General features: G+C 39.8%; 1 protein-coding gene across 1 annotated transcript in view; it reads right to left on the bottom strand.

Annotated features, from left to right (window-relative positions):
• Positions 1-250: 250 nt before the first annotated feature.
• RAB2A (RAB2A, member RAS oncogene family) overlaps positions 251-21,620 on the bottom strand; it is a 34,027-nt gene continuing 12,657 nt past the window's right edge. Inside the window, exons 3-8 of the mRNA XM_054394604.1 lie at positions 20,795-20,862; positions 16,094-16,176; positions 14,540-14,632; positions 10,952-11,063; positions 4,014-4,082; positions 251-759 (exon numbers count right to left, since the gene is read on the bottom strand). Coding sequence (XP_054250579.1) covers positions 664-759; positions 4,014-4,082; positions 10,952-11,063; positions 14,540-14,632; positions 16,094-16,176; positions 20,795-20,862 — 521 coding nt within the window. The 3' untranslated portion in view covers positions 251-663. The remainder of the gene's footprint in view (positions 760-4,013; positions 4,083-10,951; positions 11,064-14,539; positions 14,633-16,093; positions 16,177-20,794; positions 20,863-21,620) is intronic.

Below are 21,620 nucleotides of genomic sequence, written 5' to 3'. Positions count from 1 at the left end.
AGGCTTAAAATTTAGCGTCCAAGCAACTTCTAGTAATGCTTCTGTAGTTTTTTTAAGCTCTAAGTAGTATAGAATTTATGCAAATGCATTAAAGAATTCTAGCTTGGCAAGTACACCCAAGCAGGTTATTAAACTATATATACAGAAAGTGATAAATACAGAATTAAAAGAGTCCTTCTGCTTCTCTTCATAGCCTGGAAAAATCAACAACAACAATAAAAAAAAAAAAAGAAAAAAAAGAAACAAAAAACTTTTGAGGACAGCTCTACAATATTAAACATTAGGTGACTGCAGGGAGCTGGGAAACCTAACTACACAAACTGATTAAAATATTCAGATGACTTTGTAGTGTTTAATACAATTCAGTTCGTAGCCAAGGGCACAAGACAACATTTAACAAAAATAATCACATCAATTGACCTAGAAATCAAATGTAAATAGATATGAATACAATCTCCAAAATCTGGGGTTTAAGTGAACATTAACCATTTATTCAAAGTTATACAAGAATTTGAAGGATAAAGTCTTCTGCAACAGGAAACCAACTTACAAGTTTCATGTCTCAGTTGAACTGAAGTGGAGGCGAGCGGGGCGGTGGGGGAGGGAAGGATGAACAAACAAGTTAGTAGGCCCCAGCCAGGCAGCTAGAAAGTAAAAACAGGCTCAACAGCAGCCTCCTCCAGCTTGTTGTCCTCCCTGATTGCCTGCGAGTGTTGCGTTGGCAGCAGCATGTTGAGGGCCAATTTTGATGCCATTTGCCTGAAATGAAGTTTAATAGAGTTATGATTTCAGGAGATAATACACTGGAAAACGAAGTTTAATAGGCAGAGTTATGACTTTAGGACACTAATCCACTTGAAATGCTTGTTCTTTTTTAGGAGGACATACAGCAAGTTCTCCTAATTTAGGCCACAAACGTAATAAATCATTCATAGATTCGTAGAATAGTTTGGGTTGGAAGGGACCTTAAAGATCATCCAGTTCCAACCACCTGCCGTGGGCAGGGACACCTCCCACCAGCCCAGGTTGCTCAAAGCCTCATCCAACCTGGTCTTAAACACCTCCATGACCTCCCTGGGCAACCTGTTCTAGTGTCTCACCACCCTCATTGGAAAGAATTTCTTCCTAATCTCCAGTCTAAATCTCCACTCTTGTAGCTTCAATCCATTCCTCTCATCCTTTCACTGCAAACAAACCCTTGTCAAATGTCTCTTCCCCAGCTCTCCTGCAGCCCCATTAGGGTAGTGGAAGGCTGCTCTAAGGTCTCCCCAGAGCCTTCTCTTCTCCAGGCTGAACAGCCCAAACTCTCTCAGCCCATCCCCACAGGGGAGGCTCTCCAGCCCCCTGATCATGTTTGTGGCCTCCTCTGGACCCACTCCAACAGCTTCATCTCCTTGTTATGCTGGGGGCCCCAGAACTGGACACAGTACTCCAGGTCCAGTAGATATATATAAAAATATAAATAAATATATAAAATTATATTTTTTTTCCTAGGAATATGTCCTTGGCAATTAAATGTAATTTAAAAGAAGATGTGTTCCTTGTCATTTAAATCTTCTGTGTTAAACACTACCTTAAACCCCTACCACGAAAACAGGGAGCAAGGACTGTTTGAGTGCTACTTGGCACGAGGCTTTAAAAACACCCAGGCACTGGCTCAGAACATATAACCTCTCCCCTCCCACCAAAATCTCCATTAGTTTAATGGTTTAATATAAAACTTTTCCTCTCCAGACAGCCTTTCTTTCTGTGTTGAATCAGCTGTGGAGGCTAAGGGCACACGAGTGTTCTGTGTCATCAATAATTTCTATGATCCCGAAAGACGGTGGCGACTTGCCAAGAACCCACACACAGCGCAGCTCTTTCATTCATCAAAATCACACTTCTATCTTAACCCTCGCTCCCTCAAGTGGATTTTACCTAAAAATACAGCACTTCTCAGAAAAGTAATACAGTAGCTTCAGAAATTAAGCTCTTAAGGAAACTTTGCGTCACAGTAAATCTCAGATTTATAGCGCTTGGCAGTTGTTCTGCAACAGTGGTAGCCTTGGGGTTTCTGGCACTAGCTCAGTATTGACAGCAGCTGATGTGGTTTCTTCTCGCTCTTTGACTCCTCTTTAATAAAAAGCATGCCCTATGGCTCATTGGTTTTGCCCCCTCTGGGCTGATAGCAACTTCTTGAGGAATCAAGGAGCCAGGCTTGGCGTAAAGCCAAATAAATAGCACGGACTGTTGGCTCTTGACAGCGTATTGCAATCAGAGCTCCATAAGGCGCAGGAAAGCAGGCAGCTACTATATGAAACTCGACAGATACAATGAGCCTGCCTTTCCAGACACTCCGATTACTCTCCAATTTATATTGCGCTGCTGAGTGCATTTTCTGTAGGAGAAACCTGGAAGAGGAATGGCGAATTTTTCATTGCTGAGCTGAATTTAGAAAGGGCTTCACCAACACACTGTATGCACACACAGAGTATGGCCTCTGAAGGATGACTATTCAAGTCTTACGTAGCTACAAGTTTCCTAATGAAAATAACTCTGCACACTACTGAAGCTTCTCATTAGCTCCTCTCAGAAGCCATAACAGCAACATTTTTCATAGTCTAAATCATCTTGTGTTGAAATCTATTAAACTGAGTCCTGCTGATTCCATCCCTGCTCTTTCAACAATTCTGCCAGGACTTCATGCTCAAGAGAAGTGTCAGGATGACAGTCCCAGGTGGAGAATCCACCTAGGCACAGAACAGACACAGAACAGAGAGAGGAAGGGAAGATTTTTCACAGGTGGTTTCACCAAGCACCTCAGTAACAGTATTCAGGGACATGTGGGACATAAATCCCCGAACTTTGGCATCAGAAAGGCCCACTTCACACTGCCAAATGAAACAAGTCCCACCATGTAAAGTTTAATGTGGATGGGAAGAGAGCTCACAGGATCCTAACATTACTATATGGTCCTGATATGATCTGAGGGCTGGAACTCCTCTGCTGTGTGGGCAGGCTGAGAGAATTGGGGTTGTTCAGCCTGGAGAAGAGAAGGCTTCTGTGGCCTTTCAGTCCTTACAAGGGCTGATAAGAAAATCTGGGACACTTTTGAGCAGGGTCTGCTGTGGCAGGACAAGGGTGATGGCTTTAACTAAACAGAGAGATTCAGACTACAGAGAAGGAAGAATTTTTTTTTTTCCCCCACAGAGCAGTGAGATCCTGGCCCAGGTTGCCCAGAGAGGTGGTAGATGCCCCAGGTCAGGTAGTTTGGGGCTCTGAGCAACCTTCTCTAGTTGCCAATGTCCCTGCTCACTGAAGGGGTGTTAGACTAGATGACCCTGAAAGGTCCCTTCCAACCCAAACCATTCTATGCTTTTAGGATATTTCCATTTACTACCATTGAATTCAAATCTGCCTTTTCTGTGGCCACGAACCTCTCTCCTAACTGCTGCAGATTTTCAACAGCACAATCACTTCAACACTCGAGAGACATCAGAGGCCCTTCTAGGCTCTTGCATTACAGAAGTGCTCCCTGCTCCATCTCCCCACCCCCACCAAGCAGAGAAACAAGCCTGGGTAATCTGTAATTTCAGTAATGTGCCCAGGCAAAATGGCTAATCTTTTATTCCCTGCAGAATCCAGGCACCTAACCCAGGAACATTTCAAAAGTCTTTTATGTAACTCTCAAAGCAATCCCTCCCTTACACTGGACAGCTCATGGAGTGCATCTGGCATATCAACATGGTCCCCCATTTACATAGAGGAAAATTATCTTTGAAAACAGATGACACCATATGGAGAAGTGGATGAAAGTGGATTTTCTTCTCTTTTGGGGATTTATATTATTTTGTGATGCTTCATGGATGGATAGGGTCACTTATTTTAATCCATTTTTATCACAATGGCAGACAATTCTCTATCCAAAAGGCAGAGACAAATAGTTCACTGCCCAGCCTTTTAGGGAAGGTGGATTTCCTAACATTTATAAACCACACACACACACAAGTGTTCAGAGAACTAAAAGTTACCTCATTATTAATGTCAAAAACTCCTTCCTGGATTTTCTCGTAGATCTCTTTTGCGGTGTTAATAAATGCCTGAAAGAAAGGAGGAAAAAAAAGACACAAACACAATGAATTGGTGCAAGATGCACTAATTGGAATCCAATCTGAGGTGCAGTTGTTTCAGCAAGAGCTTTCTTCCTGACCTCAGCAGAACAGGTATGACAAAAGCATCCTATAACCTGAAGCAGCAGTGGATCCCAGGCTGTTTACAGAAACTGTGGCGTTTTCAGAACATCTGCATTCAGCAATCTGCTGTCCAGTAATTACAGGGGGGAAAAGTGGTTTTTAAGATATATAAATTACTTTTAAATTATTTATTTCTGACCCTTATGGATAGATTGTGTGGCAGATGGTTTCCCCTACCCTTAATATCTTTGTAATAGGCCACTCTAGATTAGAGTGCTTAGCAACATAAAACCACAGGGTACTTACAATGATGATGTAAGGATGCTGTCTACTGGATGAAACCTTATGCTATCATTTAATATTCACCTAATTTTAAGGACGTATTCCCTTTAATTAATCTTGCACATGACAGACAATGTAACATCTTAAGAGCAGAAAGGAGAGGCCCCAGGTTTTATTATGATTTCTGAAAATCTATTGTTCGAATTCCTGGCCATTCAGGGCTGGCAAAGCGAACGATGCACGTGTTTGGGGGTAAAGTTTACAATCAAGGATCCCATTCTTTGTCTCTAACTTTATAGGTCAAGTAACATCTAAAACAATGTATAACTGAAGAGGTGATTAACAGCAGCTGATAATTACAATCAATATCAAACACAGAGCTCTTTTTGGTTTGATGTACCAACACCAAGCAATCACACAAGATAGGCTATCTTCTGCTGAGCCTATTCCAGCAAATACAGATCTAATTCAAACATAAAAAAAAGTAAACAGGGTTCATGGAGAGGAACAAATCATACCTTTCCTCATTTCTACACTGGAAGCATTTGACTGCTGAACTTGCCACCAGAGCTTTGTTTCCTAATTAACAGGACTGATATGTTTTCACCTTTAAAGGCCTTACAGCTCCCCAGAGTAATCAATCTACTGCAGCTCAATTACTGCACCAAGCACACACCGCAGCCAGTGAAGGAGACTTGAACGACTGCAGCAGGAGCAGAGAGATATGAATATGCATAAACTCTAAGTGGGTGATCGAATCATCACAGAGGGTCATGAGAATTTGCAGCAAAATAATGAGAAGAATTAATCATTGCAGATTCACAAGGCACTTAGGAAGCCAGTTCGTTTTTCAAACACGCGTTAAGAGTTGAGGGGGAAAAAATTGGCTTTTGGCCAGCTATGAATTGATGATTCAAATTCCTCAGAAACTGGAAGTTTTCGATGGAAGAAGGAAAAATCTGAACTTATCTTGGGTTCTGATAACACACTAATTATTGGCATGGCCTCACACATGGGCCTACTGAAAGGTACAAGCCAAAAACGATGACAATTCACCCAGCTGGAATCTGTGAGGATACTTCCTTGCTTCTTTTTCAGCAGGACATTAAACAGAACTTGGAGTCTTAAAAACGTGTTATGATAACTTGATGTAAACAAGCACTTAACAACTGGCACTTGTAATAGCTCTAGAAAGCTTTGGCCTAAGCACACCCAGGACTTTAGAATTAATTTTACAGATCTAATGTAATTCTCATTGAAACTAATTTAAACCAACAAAATGAGACCTCTAACAGACTAGCAACTCCAAACAAACACTGCTGAGGATAAAATCTCTTCTGGATGCTGCATGCAAGAATGGAGCACCACAGGAGTGCATCTGTCCTCAAAGAAAATAGCAAAATGCACTGGGAAACCCAGTGTGATTTGACAGCATTTGATTCTCCCCCCTCTCACCTTCAACACGATTCTTACACATATACTGTACAAAGCAAAAAAGCATTACTGAGGCTGTTTTAATATCAAATATCATATTGCCTGAGAAACTGCTGAGCTGCACAATCCAAATTTTACATTCACCTCAGTTCCACCATTTCTGTTGTCTTGAGAAGAGATGATCTGACTTCCACACTGCCATGGGTAACTGGTGCACCATGCAGGAGTGTTAACACATTCTATGGGATCACAGAATTGTTTCAGCTGGAAGAGACCTCTAACATGATCAAGTCCAACCTTCAACCTAAGACCTCCACACGGCAAAATGCCAATCTGCACTGGGTTACCTGTAGAATCACAGATGCACAGAATGGTTTGGGTTGGAAGGGATCTTAAAGATCACCTAGTTCCAACGCTCCTGCCATGTGCAGGGACACCTTCCACTAAGCCCCATCAAACCTGGCCTTGAACACCTCCAGGGAGGAGGCATCCACCACCTCCCCGGGCAACCTGTTTCCGTGTCTCACCACCCTCACTGGAAAGAATTTCTTCCTGATCTCCAGTCTAAATCTTCCCTCCACAATTTTCAATCCATTCCCTCTCATCACTGAAAGCCCTTGTAAAAAGTCCATTCCCAGCTTTCTTGTAGGCCCCCTTCAGGTACTGGAAAGGCCTCTCTAAGGTCTCCCTGGAGCTTTCTCTTCTCCAGGCTGAACAGCTGGAACTCACTCAGCCTGTCCCCATAGGGGAGGTGCTCCAACCCTCTGATTCATCTTTGTGGCCTCCTCTGGATCTGCTCCAGCAGTCTGATGGGAGAGAGCAACTGGAATCGTTCGAGCTCCCTGTCTGAAAACCATAGTTTGACAAGAATACAACCCATAACAAGCCTCCTTCGTGCCTTCTTCAGTTGGTATGGGTTCTGAAAAATTATTGCTAACCAGACATGAAAAGAGCCTTGCACCCCTTGAGGCTTCCATTTGTTTCTTGTATCCATGTATTTTAGGTTCCACTCCAAAGTGTGTGTGGAGCCAGAGTCACTGCCTGAGAGAGGCACCGATAGCAGCAGCCTCCAAGAATATCAGATCAGGTTTTGGCATCCCATGCCAGTGCCCCAATTAGCAAGGACAAGGAGGTGAACTCGGTGTAATTGACTACTTCTAAAAATCTCTTTTAATGCTGCATGTTCTCACTCTTATCTGGAGCAGGCAGTCTACTAAAAACACTCAATTATTTATGGCCAGTTTATCCTATTTGCAGATTAACTGAGCCACGGATGCAGAAAGAGAGTGGTTTCCCCTCAAATCCAGTTTGGATTTATTAGACCATGTGCAGGGGACTGCAAGAACACAGCTGGAGCTCTTCACATGCCAACTTGGATCCAGGTGCAGTTTAGCCACTTCCACACAAGACAAGACCTTGACCAGGAAGCCCACAGGGGCTCAGCTGGCTGCTCACCTACCAAGCCCACTGTGGTTGCACTGCACATGGCCATAATGCTGCTGTCACCAAAGCACTACACAAAGATACTCAAGCTCTTCCACCTCAAAGCAACTCAGGCTGAGGGTCCAGGCTGCTTTTCATCACCCCAGGAAGGACAGTGCCAGATTCAATCTGGATTAATACTCAATTACCTGAAAGATGGCAAGGCCCTCAGTACCTGCATCTCTCATGAAAGAAAGAGACTTAAGCAAAAACAGTATCTTAGGCTTCCAAATATCAACATTCTTGACCATTTTTCAGGATAATTAATAGAAATATGTAGAGAAATAATAGAAACAAGGAAATAATGTAATTTCTGTATTTAATATTTAACTCTTGGTTTTAATCTTCTAAATCACAAATTCTTTTATGCATGGGACTCCTAAAAAAAAAAAAAATAATGGTTGTATTCAAGTTATTCCGTGACTCATTTACAGCTTTTTCAGTTCTGTTCCCATTATAAACAGGTTCTAAAATACCTGCTGAGGAAAATGACATGACAGGTGGGGAAGTGAGTCTTGCAAGATGAGATCTGCCTGTTGTGCTACACCTGTGCTTACTGCAAAGCTAACCAAAGAGCATTTTAAGCCACAATATACCGCTATACTATCACTTTGGGTGATCTGTGTAAGGAGTTTTCAGAGATCATATTGCTGCATGGAAATCAGGAAGTCAAGTCTCATAGTGTTCACCTCAAAAAGCCCCAAACAATAATGATTAAAACACTCTGAACATAAATTTAAAACAAGTTCAACATCCATTTTATCACATTAAAGTTAACAAGTAATGTAGGTTTACTACCCTTGAGACACAACCAAGAAGAATGAATTCTCTAACTGGTCAAAACAATACAAGAAATAGGGAAGTAAGTTCCTTGTACCTTAATTCTTATGGAAGTTGTATGCAGAAGCAGTAACAAGCTAAGGGCACCAGAATGTAAGTTAGAGAACAGCTTCTGTTAGTTTTCACTTGGCAGATGTCAGTAAGGTCACTTCTCTTTCTCAGAAAGCTAATGCCATGACAATTATTTGAAGACTTAAGTCCAAGCTGAACACATCAGGAAAACCCTGTGACTGAATCGCTGACACTTTTCAAAGCTCAGATTTTGCAAGTCCATCTTGGCTTGAATTGAGAACGGCTCAGGCTGGGCACCGCCAGCTGGCGTCAGATGCTGCCCTCTGGTGGCCACAACAGTTAAACGCAGGGCTTTGAAATGCAATTCAGTTTTGTTCTGGAAGCTTTTCTTTCAAACGAGGAATGCTTAAAGGTTAAATATCTCATCATTGTAAAGCATGACCCTCACACCTCTGGGGTCAGCCAATATCTAGAATTCCCTCCTCCTTCCCAGTTTCCTGCCTTATCCTTTACCAGTAAGATACAACATAGATCACCCCAGTGTTAAAGAATACGTTTGGAAACAGTCAGAACATGGACCACAAATGGATGTACCCTCCAGAGCATTCACCCCCGCCCTGATAGACACTTAGGGAGCGTGATCTCCCAAAGCTCTGAGTTTCTGCATACCAAGACAGTACTTTTTACCACAAAATGATCCTTCAGAAAGAAGCTGGGACACTGAAGGGGCTACAAAGGAGTTAATTACCAAGCAGTATGAGCTACAGCCCAAAAAGCACCCCAACACAGCCTTATTTTTGAAGTAAAGCTGCACAGAACTTGACAGTGATTGGTATGTACCCATTGAAGAGCAACCTTTCTGACAAACTCATGTGAAAGATGCACAGGAACAGAGCTCAAGGTTTCTCCAAAAGTTCAGTAGCTGCTGTTAACTGTTAAAGGACAGAGCACCTGAAGAAAAAAGATAACCCCCCAGAACTAAGAATGCATCTCTCCAGTAGAATCTACAGCTTAGGCTGCCAGATCACATTCAATCACATTTCTCATGCTTCTCTACAAAGCCTGAGGCTTTTTATTCTGATGATACCTTGGGATACTCAGAAGTTCCCAGAACCATGACAGAGACAGTGTTCCTTATAGTGTAGCTGGGGTACAGTCCAAGGGCTTGTTGCCCCAGGGAGACAGAATTTATGAAACTTCACTGGAACCAGGTGTCCTGCCCCTTCTCTCTCCAACAGAGCTCCACCTCTCCACTTTATCATCTGAGACAGGAGCTAAAGTGCCAGCTTCACATAGCTGAAAGGTCACAGGAACCTTTGGTTTCAAGGAATTTGAAGGAATCCTGGTTTTGATAAAAGCTCAGGGAAACCTACAAGACTCATGAACTAGAAATCCTTCTCTTTTGCAAGTTCTAGTCAGATTACATCATGTGTCACTTCACCTTACTAGGAAAACTCTTCGCATCCTCCAATTTTCAAGTTTTATTAACTAAATCCTTCCTAACTGTATCACCAGGTCAAGCAAGTGTTTACCAGCAATGAGCTGTGTTTAGGAAGGGTGTGGAGAGCAAATAAAAAGCACTTCTAAAAATCAGCTCAAGTTTAGAAGCTGTGGAGAGTCATTTTTCCCCTTCATTTTTCCCTCTGTTCATTTTTACCCTTCAGAAAGGCCACCTTCCCTCCCTGATCTGTGACAGTAGTTCTGCTGTTGAAGCTACAGGGCTTCTGAATATTCATTATCCATTTAAGCAGAAGTATGAAAGGAGCTGCCTGAAGAGAAAATTAAGTTACAGCTGAAACAAAACCATTGAATGTCCATCCGGCAACATGTAGCAGAAGTGCTCCACTGCTCAGGCAAAACCATTAAGTCTATTCAGATTTAATCCTAAATAATGAATCCATTATTGCATTCTATTTATGTGCAGACAACTTGGAGTAACACAGACAATGCTCTTAAGATGAAAGCTTGGCATAGGGCTATATAATCCCCTCCATATGGGAAACAACTTACTAAAACCAACTCCCACACCAGGAGTCAGTGATAGACTAGTACAGCTCAGTGAGATCAGCTGCTGAACAGTGATGGGGGTCTAGGTCAAGGAGAGGTCTCCTTCTCCTCTATCCTGCTCTAGTGAGGCCACATCTGGAGTAGTGGCTCCAGTTCTGGGCTCCCCAGTTCAAGAGAGACAGGGGACTACTGGAGATTGTCCAGCAGAGGCCACGAAGATGCTGAGGGCCTGGAGAATCTGAGCAGTACTTGCACACTGTCAAGTTTTCTGCTTCTTACTCTGTCTCCTGCAGAGATCAGACTTAGGGAAGGCAAAATGTGAGGGGAAGATGGGACACCCAGCCAGGACAGTTGACCAGAACTGGCTTAAGGGCCGTTTCATATATGACCAGGGCAGGCTAGATTGACATCTGCCAAGGATACCCAACAGCCTGACTTGCTTTGGACTAGCACATCTATTCTAGTCTTACTTTTTAGATTTCAGGGCAGTCAGCAGTACCCATTGCTCTGATGAAACACTAAGAAACCCATCCAAACAAGTATATTTACCAATAGAGTCTCAACAGTAGGAGTCGTGCTGTGCAATCAGGTACAACATAGACACTATCTCATAACACAAATTGAAGAATTGTTCATTCAAGTTGAGAAATCCAAAACCTAGAGGAACAGTATCTGTAAAAAGTGCAATTCAAAACTAAACTATCAGAGTTCAAAGTTACCTCCTCTACATTGGAAGCAGTTTTGGCAGATGTCTCCATAAAGATAAGTCCATGTTCTCGTGCAAATGCTTCACCTTCCTCTTTCTTGACTTCTCGTCTAGATTCTAAATCACTAAGTGGGAAAAAAAAAAAAACACAACCCAAGTTAATTGCATGGTCTAAACTTTCTTTATAAACATTATCCTTCAGAGACATCCTTATAAGGCAAGAGCCCCCAGAAGAACTTAGTACATACAGATGAGAATCTCTTGAAGCCCTTACACAGAGTTACTGTAAGCCTTGCACTTAGAGTATACAGAACAGCCAGAGACACCAGGCTTGCTTGAGCTATCAATCAATCCTAGCTGACACAGATCTTACCCAAGAATTAATGAAATTGCTTCCAGCAAGATGTATGTAGATTTAAGTAGCTAGTCCTTGAATGCTAACTTTAGACACTGTCATTTAGGTAGATATTACTATTTTCTGGTGTAATGTTACTGATCAATCCACACTGGAAAGCTGAACTGGTAAGGGAGGTCTATAAACTATTTCTTAACATTTTAAAGTTCATATTTCTATTCAGTAACCAAATTTAATTCAGTCAACTTCTGTTCTGATAAGGAGGCTTCACAGCAAAAATAAGTTATTTTGAACTACATCAGCTGTTCTCTCCCACCAGGCTAACATTTAGGTTTTGAAACTCCAGGCCTGACCCTTTGACAGCATAGGAGTTTGAAGTGACTGTTACACAATTTGTTTCCTGTTTTCCAAGCAGTTTAGATGAAATTTAAATATTACACAAAAGAACAGAAAAACAAAAAAACCCCAAAACACAAAAAAAACCCTCTTAGACTGGACAACTAAAATCAAAACTGCTTCTGTGACTCACACAGACACAAGTTTTTAATTCTTACTTTCCAAAGCTTGTTTAAGAACAAGGAGCACATATTTCATCCTTCTAAGTACGTTGTGAGCAATAAAAATGCTACATGTACCCATAAATAACAAACACATTATTCCAATAACATTTCTTTTAAGTTCTGCATGTCAAAGTAGCTTCCCAGATACACAATTTTAATCTAACCAGCATGAAAATGTTTAATGGCCAGCCAGAATACCAGTAAAAACCCATCATACTGGGCTTCAGGGCTGCCATCCTTGTAATTCTGCATGTATTAAAAAATACCAGCAATACTCACTGTCAAATCTATTTTGCAGCAAAGCAGGTTTTTTTATTTTTCACAACTACATGCCAGCTTGGATGAGCTGAGTCAAGACAATTTCAGCACATCATTTAAACACTGAACATTTGAAGATAAGGATACAAGAGATGTCTTCGCAAAACACTTTGGAAGTTGATGTTCATTAAATGTAAGCATTCCCAGTATCTCAGCCTCAGGCTTAAGATATCTTAACAAGGTGTCCATTCTCATGTCTATGAAGTAGCCATCTGGCACTGTATTTTTGAACTTCAGCAGTGTCTTTTTTTTGCTACTACCATGCTGTCCTCAAAAGTTATCTCCTTAAACCTTGATTCACTACAGTGTTATCTCCATGATAGAACAACCCTTCTGACTTGAAATAGTGCAGCTGCATCCAAAACTGCAGAGAGAGCCCAGTCAAAACTCACTACTGATATCTAAACATATTCTTAAAGAGCTTGAACTGCTTCTACTAACCACAGTTGTCTTCCTCTCTCCATTCCAATAATTCGAAGCATTTGGTCTTACTAGATCAATCTAGCTAGGTTTTGTTCTGGAAAGAAGATTAAGTAGAGTATGTGTCATCTTTTAACACCAGTATTTTTAAAACACAGCTATTATATTTCAGCCTCAGTTCTCACTCTTCAAATCTAGCAATAAGTCAGTACTACAAATGGATATTAAGTGCACTTTTGGGACTCATAAGAACAGAATTTATTCCTTCAAAAATGTTTTGCTAGCATTTGAGTTCTTCCATGCATCTCCAGTAGTATGCCCTGCCAGAAGAACTCCAGTAACACACTCAGGGTAATACAAAATAATTGAAGGAGTTTTCTTCCTGCCTTCCTCTGAGACTTGAAAATAATCCCCTTTAAAAAGCTTCTTAAGGAACTTTTATTTCATATGGCACCTTTATTTTGCAACTTAAAATACATAATTTAAGTATATTGATTGTTTGAACAAAACCTACTTGTGTCTGGGAATTATTGAGCTAGCTGCAAGCAATGTATTGTGGTAGAGTCTGCATCAGCAAAGTGCAAGACAAAAATTCAGTTTAACAGCTAAGAATAATCAGGAAGAGTTGCAGATATCAACTTCTAAATAAGGTAAGTATTACAGAAGTTAGCATAAGTAAACAGTAGCATTCACTGTTTCTCTCAGTGCTGTTTTTCCACTCACATAAGCATAAAACAGTTGGCCAGGGACATACCAAAACTTCATTTAATAAGAGATTATATTTTTATGTATTTATTTTTGAAGACCATGCTTATCACATCCCTCAGAGAATGGTGTTAGCTGTTTTCCAGATTATCTATAAAAATGGGGACAAGCTTCACAATTACTTAATGTTTAACATTAAGCAATGTTGAAACAGGTTTTTTATTTAATATTAAGCAATGTTAAAACATGCTTTTCAGAGGGAGGTAGAGGCTGAGGGGCAGAGGAAGGAAAAATCTTCTATCTTCCTTTTAATCCCTTCTGGAGAAGAAGAGGGTAAGAAGTGAACAGGCCAGAGTGGCAAAACCAGAGTCTCTAGCACAAGGCTGCTTCTCAGTAGTGTCTAAGAAATGATCTGGCTGTTCACTACATTTTAAGGAACAAGGATACAAACCATTATTTCAACTGGCATATTTACCTTCAAGAATCACTGAGGCATGAAGACAAGTTAAAGTCAGTTAGGCAAAAGCCCATAACTAATGGGATATTAAATACTGAGATGATGATTTTGGTATCTGAGAAAGACCTACATCCACCACAAAAATCTAGACATGATACTACATTTTCACTGGGTCAAGGACTAGAGAAGTTACAGATAAGCTCAATGTGTTTTTTTTTTTTAAAAAACCTTCTGTATCAACAGGGAATCACCTTGAAACTTTGAGTGTATCTGATGAGAAGATCAAGTAAATAATCGTTTACAAACTGGGTAACACACTTCCAAAACTTTTAGTTGTTTTTCTCTGCTGCCAACCTCAGTTTACAGAAGAGGAAACAGGCTTAGATTTCAGCACCTTTTCCTATAATCCCTGAAGTGTGCACTTTTTACTGCTCAGAAAAGTTTTTGAAGTGACAAAAATCTTAATGGCATTTTCTCTGTTGTGATTCTTAACTGAAAACTAAAGCACTTGGGAACACCTAAAATTAAAATATACTCTCTAAAGAGAGTATGACTTATGTTCTAAGTGGTAGTTCCATTTGTAAAAAAGTGGCCTGGAAAATAATTTCTATAATCCATGACCTCATGCATTCACAGGCAATGCTTTCAAAACAAAATTAATTCTAAGAAAAGCTGCTCACAACATAAGGTAGTTGATCCACATGTATCAGTCTAACCAGAAAAGGAAGGGTTTTGGATTCACCATAGCCAGGGACTGAACAAAAGTTCTAACTGGTTAAATGTTACCTTTTATTTCCAATAAGCATTATAACCATGTTGGAATTGGAATGCTGACGAGCATCTTCTAACCAAGTTGTCAAGTGGTTGAAAGTGTCCCTCCTAAGTATGGAAGAGAATGAAAATTAAAAAGCAGTATTCCAAGGAACCTCTTTTCCTTCTGCTAGTCAGCTTCTCTACTTGAGTGACCAACTCATTTATTAGTACATATGCTCCAGGGACAAAAGCCAGTAAGCCCTTTGTAAGAAGGAGAATAGGCAAACAAAAATGTAGTAAACAAGGAACATTAATGAACTCTGCCTAAAAAGTGATTGAAAACATGTTTGCCCCAAAGAGTAAAGAGGACTCTTATAGCTGGAAGAATCTGTAATTTTATATACATACAAAATCTGCTGAGCAGGATCTGAAAGGCCCCAAGCAGACTTAAACACCAGTACCAATAATCACGTACTCAGAATAACATTTGCTCCACTGAAAGCAGAAAAGGTTTAACAATTTTCTGTGAGTTTACAAACTGAATAATGAATTTAATGAATTTAGCAACAAAGTCATTTAAAAGTGAGGTACACAAACATGGCATGATCCAGACTGTACAGGATGTGTACACCAAATATTAACTCATTGGCTTGGAAATTGTTTAACATTTCACATCTACCTATTTATTCCTCTATGTATGACTCAAAGATCCATTCCCTGTAAATCCAATGGAAAGAATATGCTGCTTCCTGATGTTTTTTAAATAAACAGGGAACAAAAGGAAACATCTAAGAAATCTCTAGTAAAAGTTGTTGCTTAATTTGCCAATGAGACCCAAGTTCCACCAAAGGAGCCTCACACCCTAAGAGGATTTTGGCGCCTGAGCATTTCACAAATCGGCCTCAGTACCCTCAGTTTTGCAGATAAGTTGTACAGACTTCATTCAATGCAGCAGGAAAACCTCAGTCACTTCTGAACAGCTACCTCAAAAAAAGCCACAAACAAACAAAAAACCACCCCCAAACAAACAAACCAACCCACAAAAAAACCCCACAAAAAACCAAAACCACTTCAGACCCTTATTTTCCCAACCTCATAAAGACAGCAATTTTTATGTATGGTATTTTTATGTAACCAAACTTTGATGTTTTACCATTTCACTCCTTTGCAGAATAGCACTTCCCTAACAAAATCTGCTGCAATTACTGAAAAATTCTAGCTCATGGTAATAAATTTAAATAAATAAATAAATAAAATCAACAAAAAACACCAGAAAGGGATGAATGAAATACTTTAAGGTCTTTCTCAGTAAAGGTAATCTAGAAGTTCATGGTCAGATAGTTTATAAAAAGCTTGTTTCATTATTCCTGAGGCTTGATTTTTCTTCACCACCACAGAAAATTTGCAGCATACAGGTCACACAGGCTGTGCATTGGAACACCTCAAGAAAGCTGGCAAAATGTTAGAGTACAAATATCTAATACAAAACCCAAACTAACTCAGACATTTTAACACTGTTACATGTCATAGCACAACTCTACAAAGACATAGAATTCAATTCCAGTTATACCTCCTTGGTATTCTCACCTTGTAATGTCATACACTAGTAAAGCCCCTGCTGCCCCTCTGTAGTATGACCTTGTAATGGAACGGAAGGACTCCTGCCCTGCCTGTAGAAGACAAAGTTTCATTAGTTCACATCTCAGATTAATATTTTTTGGTGCTGTAAACCACAAACTCAGAATCACAGGATTCTACTTTTGAGAGGATGGGGACAAGGAGGAGTTTGGAGGGGAAATCAGAGAGGGGGCAAAGTCTGCAACACATAAGAAGACACCAACTACAGCAGAGTGCTGCTTGAAAGAAAGAAAATCGGAACAAGACCTCTAAACCTTTTTTGGCAATCCCCGACAACCCAGTTTACTGAATGGCTTCACAATACATGAATCATTATTAGGGCACAGAATGGACTCCTAGCAACTAAGCTCTGAAGACAAATTTGAAAGGAAGCAAATAACCCAGAGCTTCACATTTGAATTCAATAACCCACTCCCTGGGGCAGCTGTTGACACTAGAATAAATAAAGCCCATTGTAAATAAATGATGAATGACATCTTTACGCCCACCATCTGCTGGTGTAAAGGTTGTTGGAAGGCCAAGGATGCAGATTTTTATCCGTTATATCATAAACTCCAGCCAGCTTTCAACAGTCTTCAGATTGAATTCTTTCAGCAATCATTTTATTATGAAAAAGCAGAAAACGGTTCTGAATTCAATTTTACACAATTCTGCTCCACAGCTAATCAATTTCCTCCGTACTTGATAAATAATGCTTGTCAAACAGCTACAGGATGCAAGAGTCATCTTCATATGCACTGGTGAGAAACTTTGGAGATCCTACATAAATTAGAGAGTTCTCACAGAAAAGTATTTTGCAAAAATCTCAGCACTCATAAAAGAGCAGGCTCAAAAGAACACAGCCTTGAAAAATGAGTATTTGTGGTTGCAGACCTTGAGCTCCCCATGCTCATGGCTTTCAGAAGTGTTATCTGGCACCTGACAGCTGTTAGAAGAAGCATTTACTTCTAATATTCAGTAATAATAAAAGCTTTAGCGTAATTAAAATACAGAATATAAGATTAAGAAATACTGATATTAATGCTGAAAAACCATGCTTGTGCAGTTAAGAGTTTCCTGCAGAACTACAGGAAATGACCCTGACTTAAAGCATTTAAAACAAGAATATGTATCAAACACAAGGCACTCTTCAGCTCTGCCTACAAAATCAGTGTACAGAGAAATTTCTCCTCTCACAGTTCCTGTACTTCTCCTAGTAGAAGGTCTTCTTGAATTCAAGGAGAACTCAGTCTAGGTTCTGTCACTGAACAAGAACAGTGGCTCTACAAGTTTCAACATGTTCAGTCTGTGGAAGGTATCCTTATCTCCTGGGATAATCAGTTACTTCAGTTTAAAAAAATACTTTATCTTAGCCACTCCAGTGGAAAAAGTTGCAAAAGACAGACAATAGATTTAATAGTTCCAACACAATCAGCATACGGACTTGGCCAAGAGTTCAAGTGCATCTTGGTGTAAACTGAGGTAACACAAGACAGAAGATTGCACCAAGGAATGGTAACCCCCCAAGTTTTTAGTGCAATACTTAGTTCCCTACAACTTTTTCTTGGTGTGGTGACTAGCTCAGGTGCATGGTAGATGCATAAAGCATTTTACTCCTAACTATACAACATGAAAGTTATTGTTAACAGTGTACTGCCTAAAATCAGATGTGAACTGGACCTGGCCTACCACGCTGAGATTGCTGAAACTCTGCTTTCTGGACCGTAAGCTTTTACAATTCATATTGGTTAACAAGTGTTCTGATAGGAGAGACTCACATAAGCATACTTCTAGAAGCTACAGGTCTTCCAAATAGTACAAAACTCTTCTTCCCTACTTGGATTGTAGCACTGCACAGACATAGATCCCATATGCTTCTCTAAATACATCTCAATAGACACCAAAACACAGTTTAAAAATGACAGAAACAACATGAAGCATCAATCACACAGATTTAGGGTCTGCCCTAGTTTCCAGAACATTTAAACTTTGTTACTATTGACATAGTATCTGTGGCACATCGGATAAAAAAGGGTTACTATTCCTCCAAGAAATCTTGGTGTCACTTCCAAGTGTGTGGTGTAGTCACATAGGTGTCAGCTGCAAAATGTGTGGGCAAGACTTTGCAATCAAAAAGGGTTTCTTGCAAGTTCCTTACACTGCCTATTTGGGAATCTATAAAGTAAGGGGGGAAAAATAAACTACAAAGAGCCACAATGCAGCACCAGAAAGTAGTTAATGAAATAGGGTCCACAACAGTAAATCTCCCTAGAAACAAGTCCATTCATTTTATTGAGTCCTCTACTCGCAGTGCTGAAGAATGTGGAAAGTTTCTTCAAGGACAAAGTTCTCTGAGTACATCCTGGCAGGCCTTCAACATCCAAGCTGACTGAGAGTTTTTATTAGGAAGAATCTTTATAGTACACTTCTAGACAAAGAATAAGAAACTACAATGCCCCACAGCTAGTGGCACTTGACTTTTAAGAGGGGCAGATGTGATATGCTCAAACTTGGAGCCAGACCACTTCATTCACCTTGGGAATTATTGCTCAAAACTTGTTTACACTTCTGTAAGCTGTATGGAAAATTAAAGAGACATCTAAGAAACAACCAACTCACTCAAGTGTCACACCACCTCTGACAACTGCCAGTTGGGAACTACTCCACAAAGTTGATCCCTGGAACAAAATGTTCCAGAAAGAGAGGAGCAATACATACCTTTGAATAGTTTTGTAAGTTATAAATAAATTAACAGTCACATGGCAGCTTGTTTATACAGATGCATTACTCTTTCTTGCCATCATGTCTCTACTCCAGAATAAAAAACAATTTTAAGGTGATATAGTGCAAAGAACAGGCACAAAAATAATATAAAAACAAACAAACAAAACCCAAACCCAACCTGCTGCTTTCCAGCAAAGATGTTCCCAAATGAGAATAGAAATAAAGATGTTTATGAAGAAGAATCCATAACAATTTAAGAAAGTGCCAGAATTTCTGTGGAGGATTCAGCCAAGTTCCATGTTGCTCCAGCATAACCCTGTCAGCATCCTAGTGAGAACTGAAATTTCAAGAGGACCAAAGATCCCCAAGGGTGAAACTGTCCATATGTCTAAGTACAGAGCATTTGTACACAAGCCTTTTCCTCTGCTGTTGTTGAACACATGCCATGTAGACATCCAAAGCAATTCCCAATACATCACAGAAACAGAAAGTTTTAGCTTTCCACTATTAGAAAAAAAGTCTTATGGTTTATTTAAGGTTATAAATACTCTTGAAACCTTTAGGTTTTAAGTTGCTGCCTTTACTAAAACAGGAGTTCCACTGTGGATAAAACAAAATGATTCACCCTCATTCCATCTAAGGCCTTATCCCAAGGCAAGATTTTATTCCCATGGACAAGCTGACATGAAATCTGTAACCATCCAGAAAACAAAACACCAATGATACAGTATTTCAATAACTGAGTACACTTCAGCACATAACAGACAGAAGTTAACACTCTTTCATAGCAGCCAATACAGATGAAACTAGTTTCAGAATCCAAAATAGTTCCTCTGCAAGTTCTTGATGTTACTACACAGCAGTAGGGCCACGAGCACTGAGCCATCCTAGTTTGAGCTGTAAGATGTACATGTAACTGTAAAATGCAACCATGTTCTTGTGGTTAAAAGTCCAGTTTTTAAAAGAAGAATTAACCAACTGCCCATGAACATAAAGACTATCAAAGCAAGTAGAAACTATCATAAAATAGACAAGATCTGAAGAACCTCCCAAGAGTTCTTTCCTAATTGTCTAAGAACTTGGCTAAAGTCCCTCCTGTTTGCATTTGTCCATGCACACATAAATGAAGGGATGTGCATTCTATTTGCTATACCAAAAAGAGCATTACACAAGGCCAGGGCTCATCCATCTGTCAGTTCCTAAAGGTATCCTAAAAGGCTTTTGGAAAAGGAAACTGACAAGCCTGCCTCGGGGAACCGTTAAGCACATATGAAAGGCAGAGCTATCAGTAGCAGCATCTTAAATCCACTGCATCACAAAAAGTGCAGACATTGACTGCTCTATGCTGAAGGGTCCAGCAAGAAAAGGACAGCTGACTTGGCAAAATGATGTTCTTAAACTGAACCCTCTCAAAAGTCAGTCTGGTTTTTGGGAAGTTTTCCAAAACTTGATTGTCAGTTTACTGTCTTCATGATTTGATTATACTGAACTGGAGATCTTAAGCCTTCTTCTATAAATGAGCCATTTCTTTTCTTCTACACTGGAAATGCAAATACTTCCTTGAGTCTAAAGCTAGTAGACTCATCACAACTTCCCAACGGGGAAGTTTTATTACCCAGACCTTGCAGCAATGCAGAGAAAAAGACCAGAGGTTCTTAATATTATAGAAAAGACTGAGGCAGCATGAATTCCAGTCTTACAAATCTGACAAAATGTTACTTGAGGAAGCAAAGCTACAGTGCAAAGAGCAGAAATTTGCATTGTTTTAAGAATACAACACAGCAAAAAAAGAAAATTTCAGTTAATTTAGTCTTTGTAGAAACTAAAAGAAAGTTGCAAGGCACAACAGATAATCTCACATGGGTACTGATGGCAGAGAGCTTACCAGAACAAAGGGAAAGCCAGTGGAGCCATGTGTTTAGATAATTCCTATGATTTATTACTTACCGTATCCCATATCTGAAGCTTTATCTGTTTTCCATCAATAGTGATCATTCGAGCCCCAAATTCAACACCTGAAGAGGTTTCACAGAAGATTGTGTTATTAGCATGCATCAGAAAGAAGAATGCCAAGCACTCTGAAAACAAGAACTAAATTTAAGTGAACACCACTGTGTTTGTCAGAAATGCTTTCTTTCACAAGCTGCTTTCAGTTAAATTTTCCAGCTGCTTGAAAGAGCTGGAAATTTTTCCCAAAGAAAACTGTTACTCTGAAGTGCTTTAAAAATGCATTAATGAGAGAAGTGTCAAAGAGCTATTTCCTACAAAGTTTTCCAAAGGATTTAGTAGCTGTAGATCAGAGGGAGGAAAACACCATCCCTCGGAATGCAAACAGGAAATGCAAGAGTCACAGCTACTTTAACACTCTACAAATGACAGATTGCTGAAGCCAGTTTAGAAATTAAACCTACAATTCTTTATCAATAAAATATTCTGTTGAGAGAGAATACAAATGGCACCTTCCACAAGCTAAATTTTATTACTATGTTAATTAAAATTCATCTGCCTTGATGAAAAAAGCACTTTTAGCTTGTTAAAGATCAACTGTAACAACTGAGAGAAAAAAATAAACAAAAGGAAATTCATCTGTGGAAAAATTCAGCCTTTTATGGTGTCCTTTAAAGCAATTTTAAGACTATTAAGAATAAATTGAGGCTATTACTACAGTAGTTAAAGTTTGACAAATGCCTAGAGATAGTGAACATATTTAAAGACTATCAAGTTTCCATTAATCTATGTTTCATAGATCCATTACTTCAGGAAAAAAAAAAAA

The sequence above is a fragment of the Indicator indicator genome, chromosome 31 (genome assembly GCF_027791375.1).
Source record: "Indicator indicator isolate 239-I01 chromosome 31, UM_Iind_1.1, whole genome shotgun sequence".
NCBI lineage: Eukaryota > Metazoa > Chordata > Aves > Piciformes > Indicatoridae > Indicator > Indicator indicator.
The sequence above is the reverse complement of the archived record's forward strand: the minus strand, read 5'-3'. Positions and strand labels throughout refer to the sequence as shown.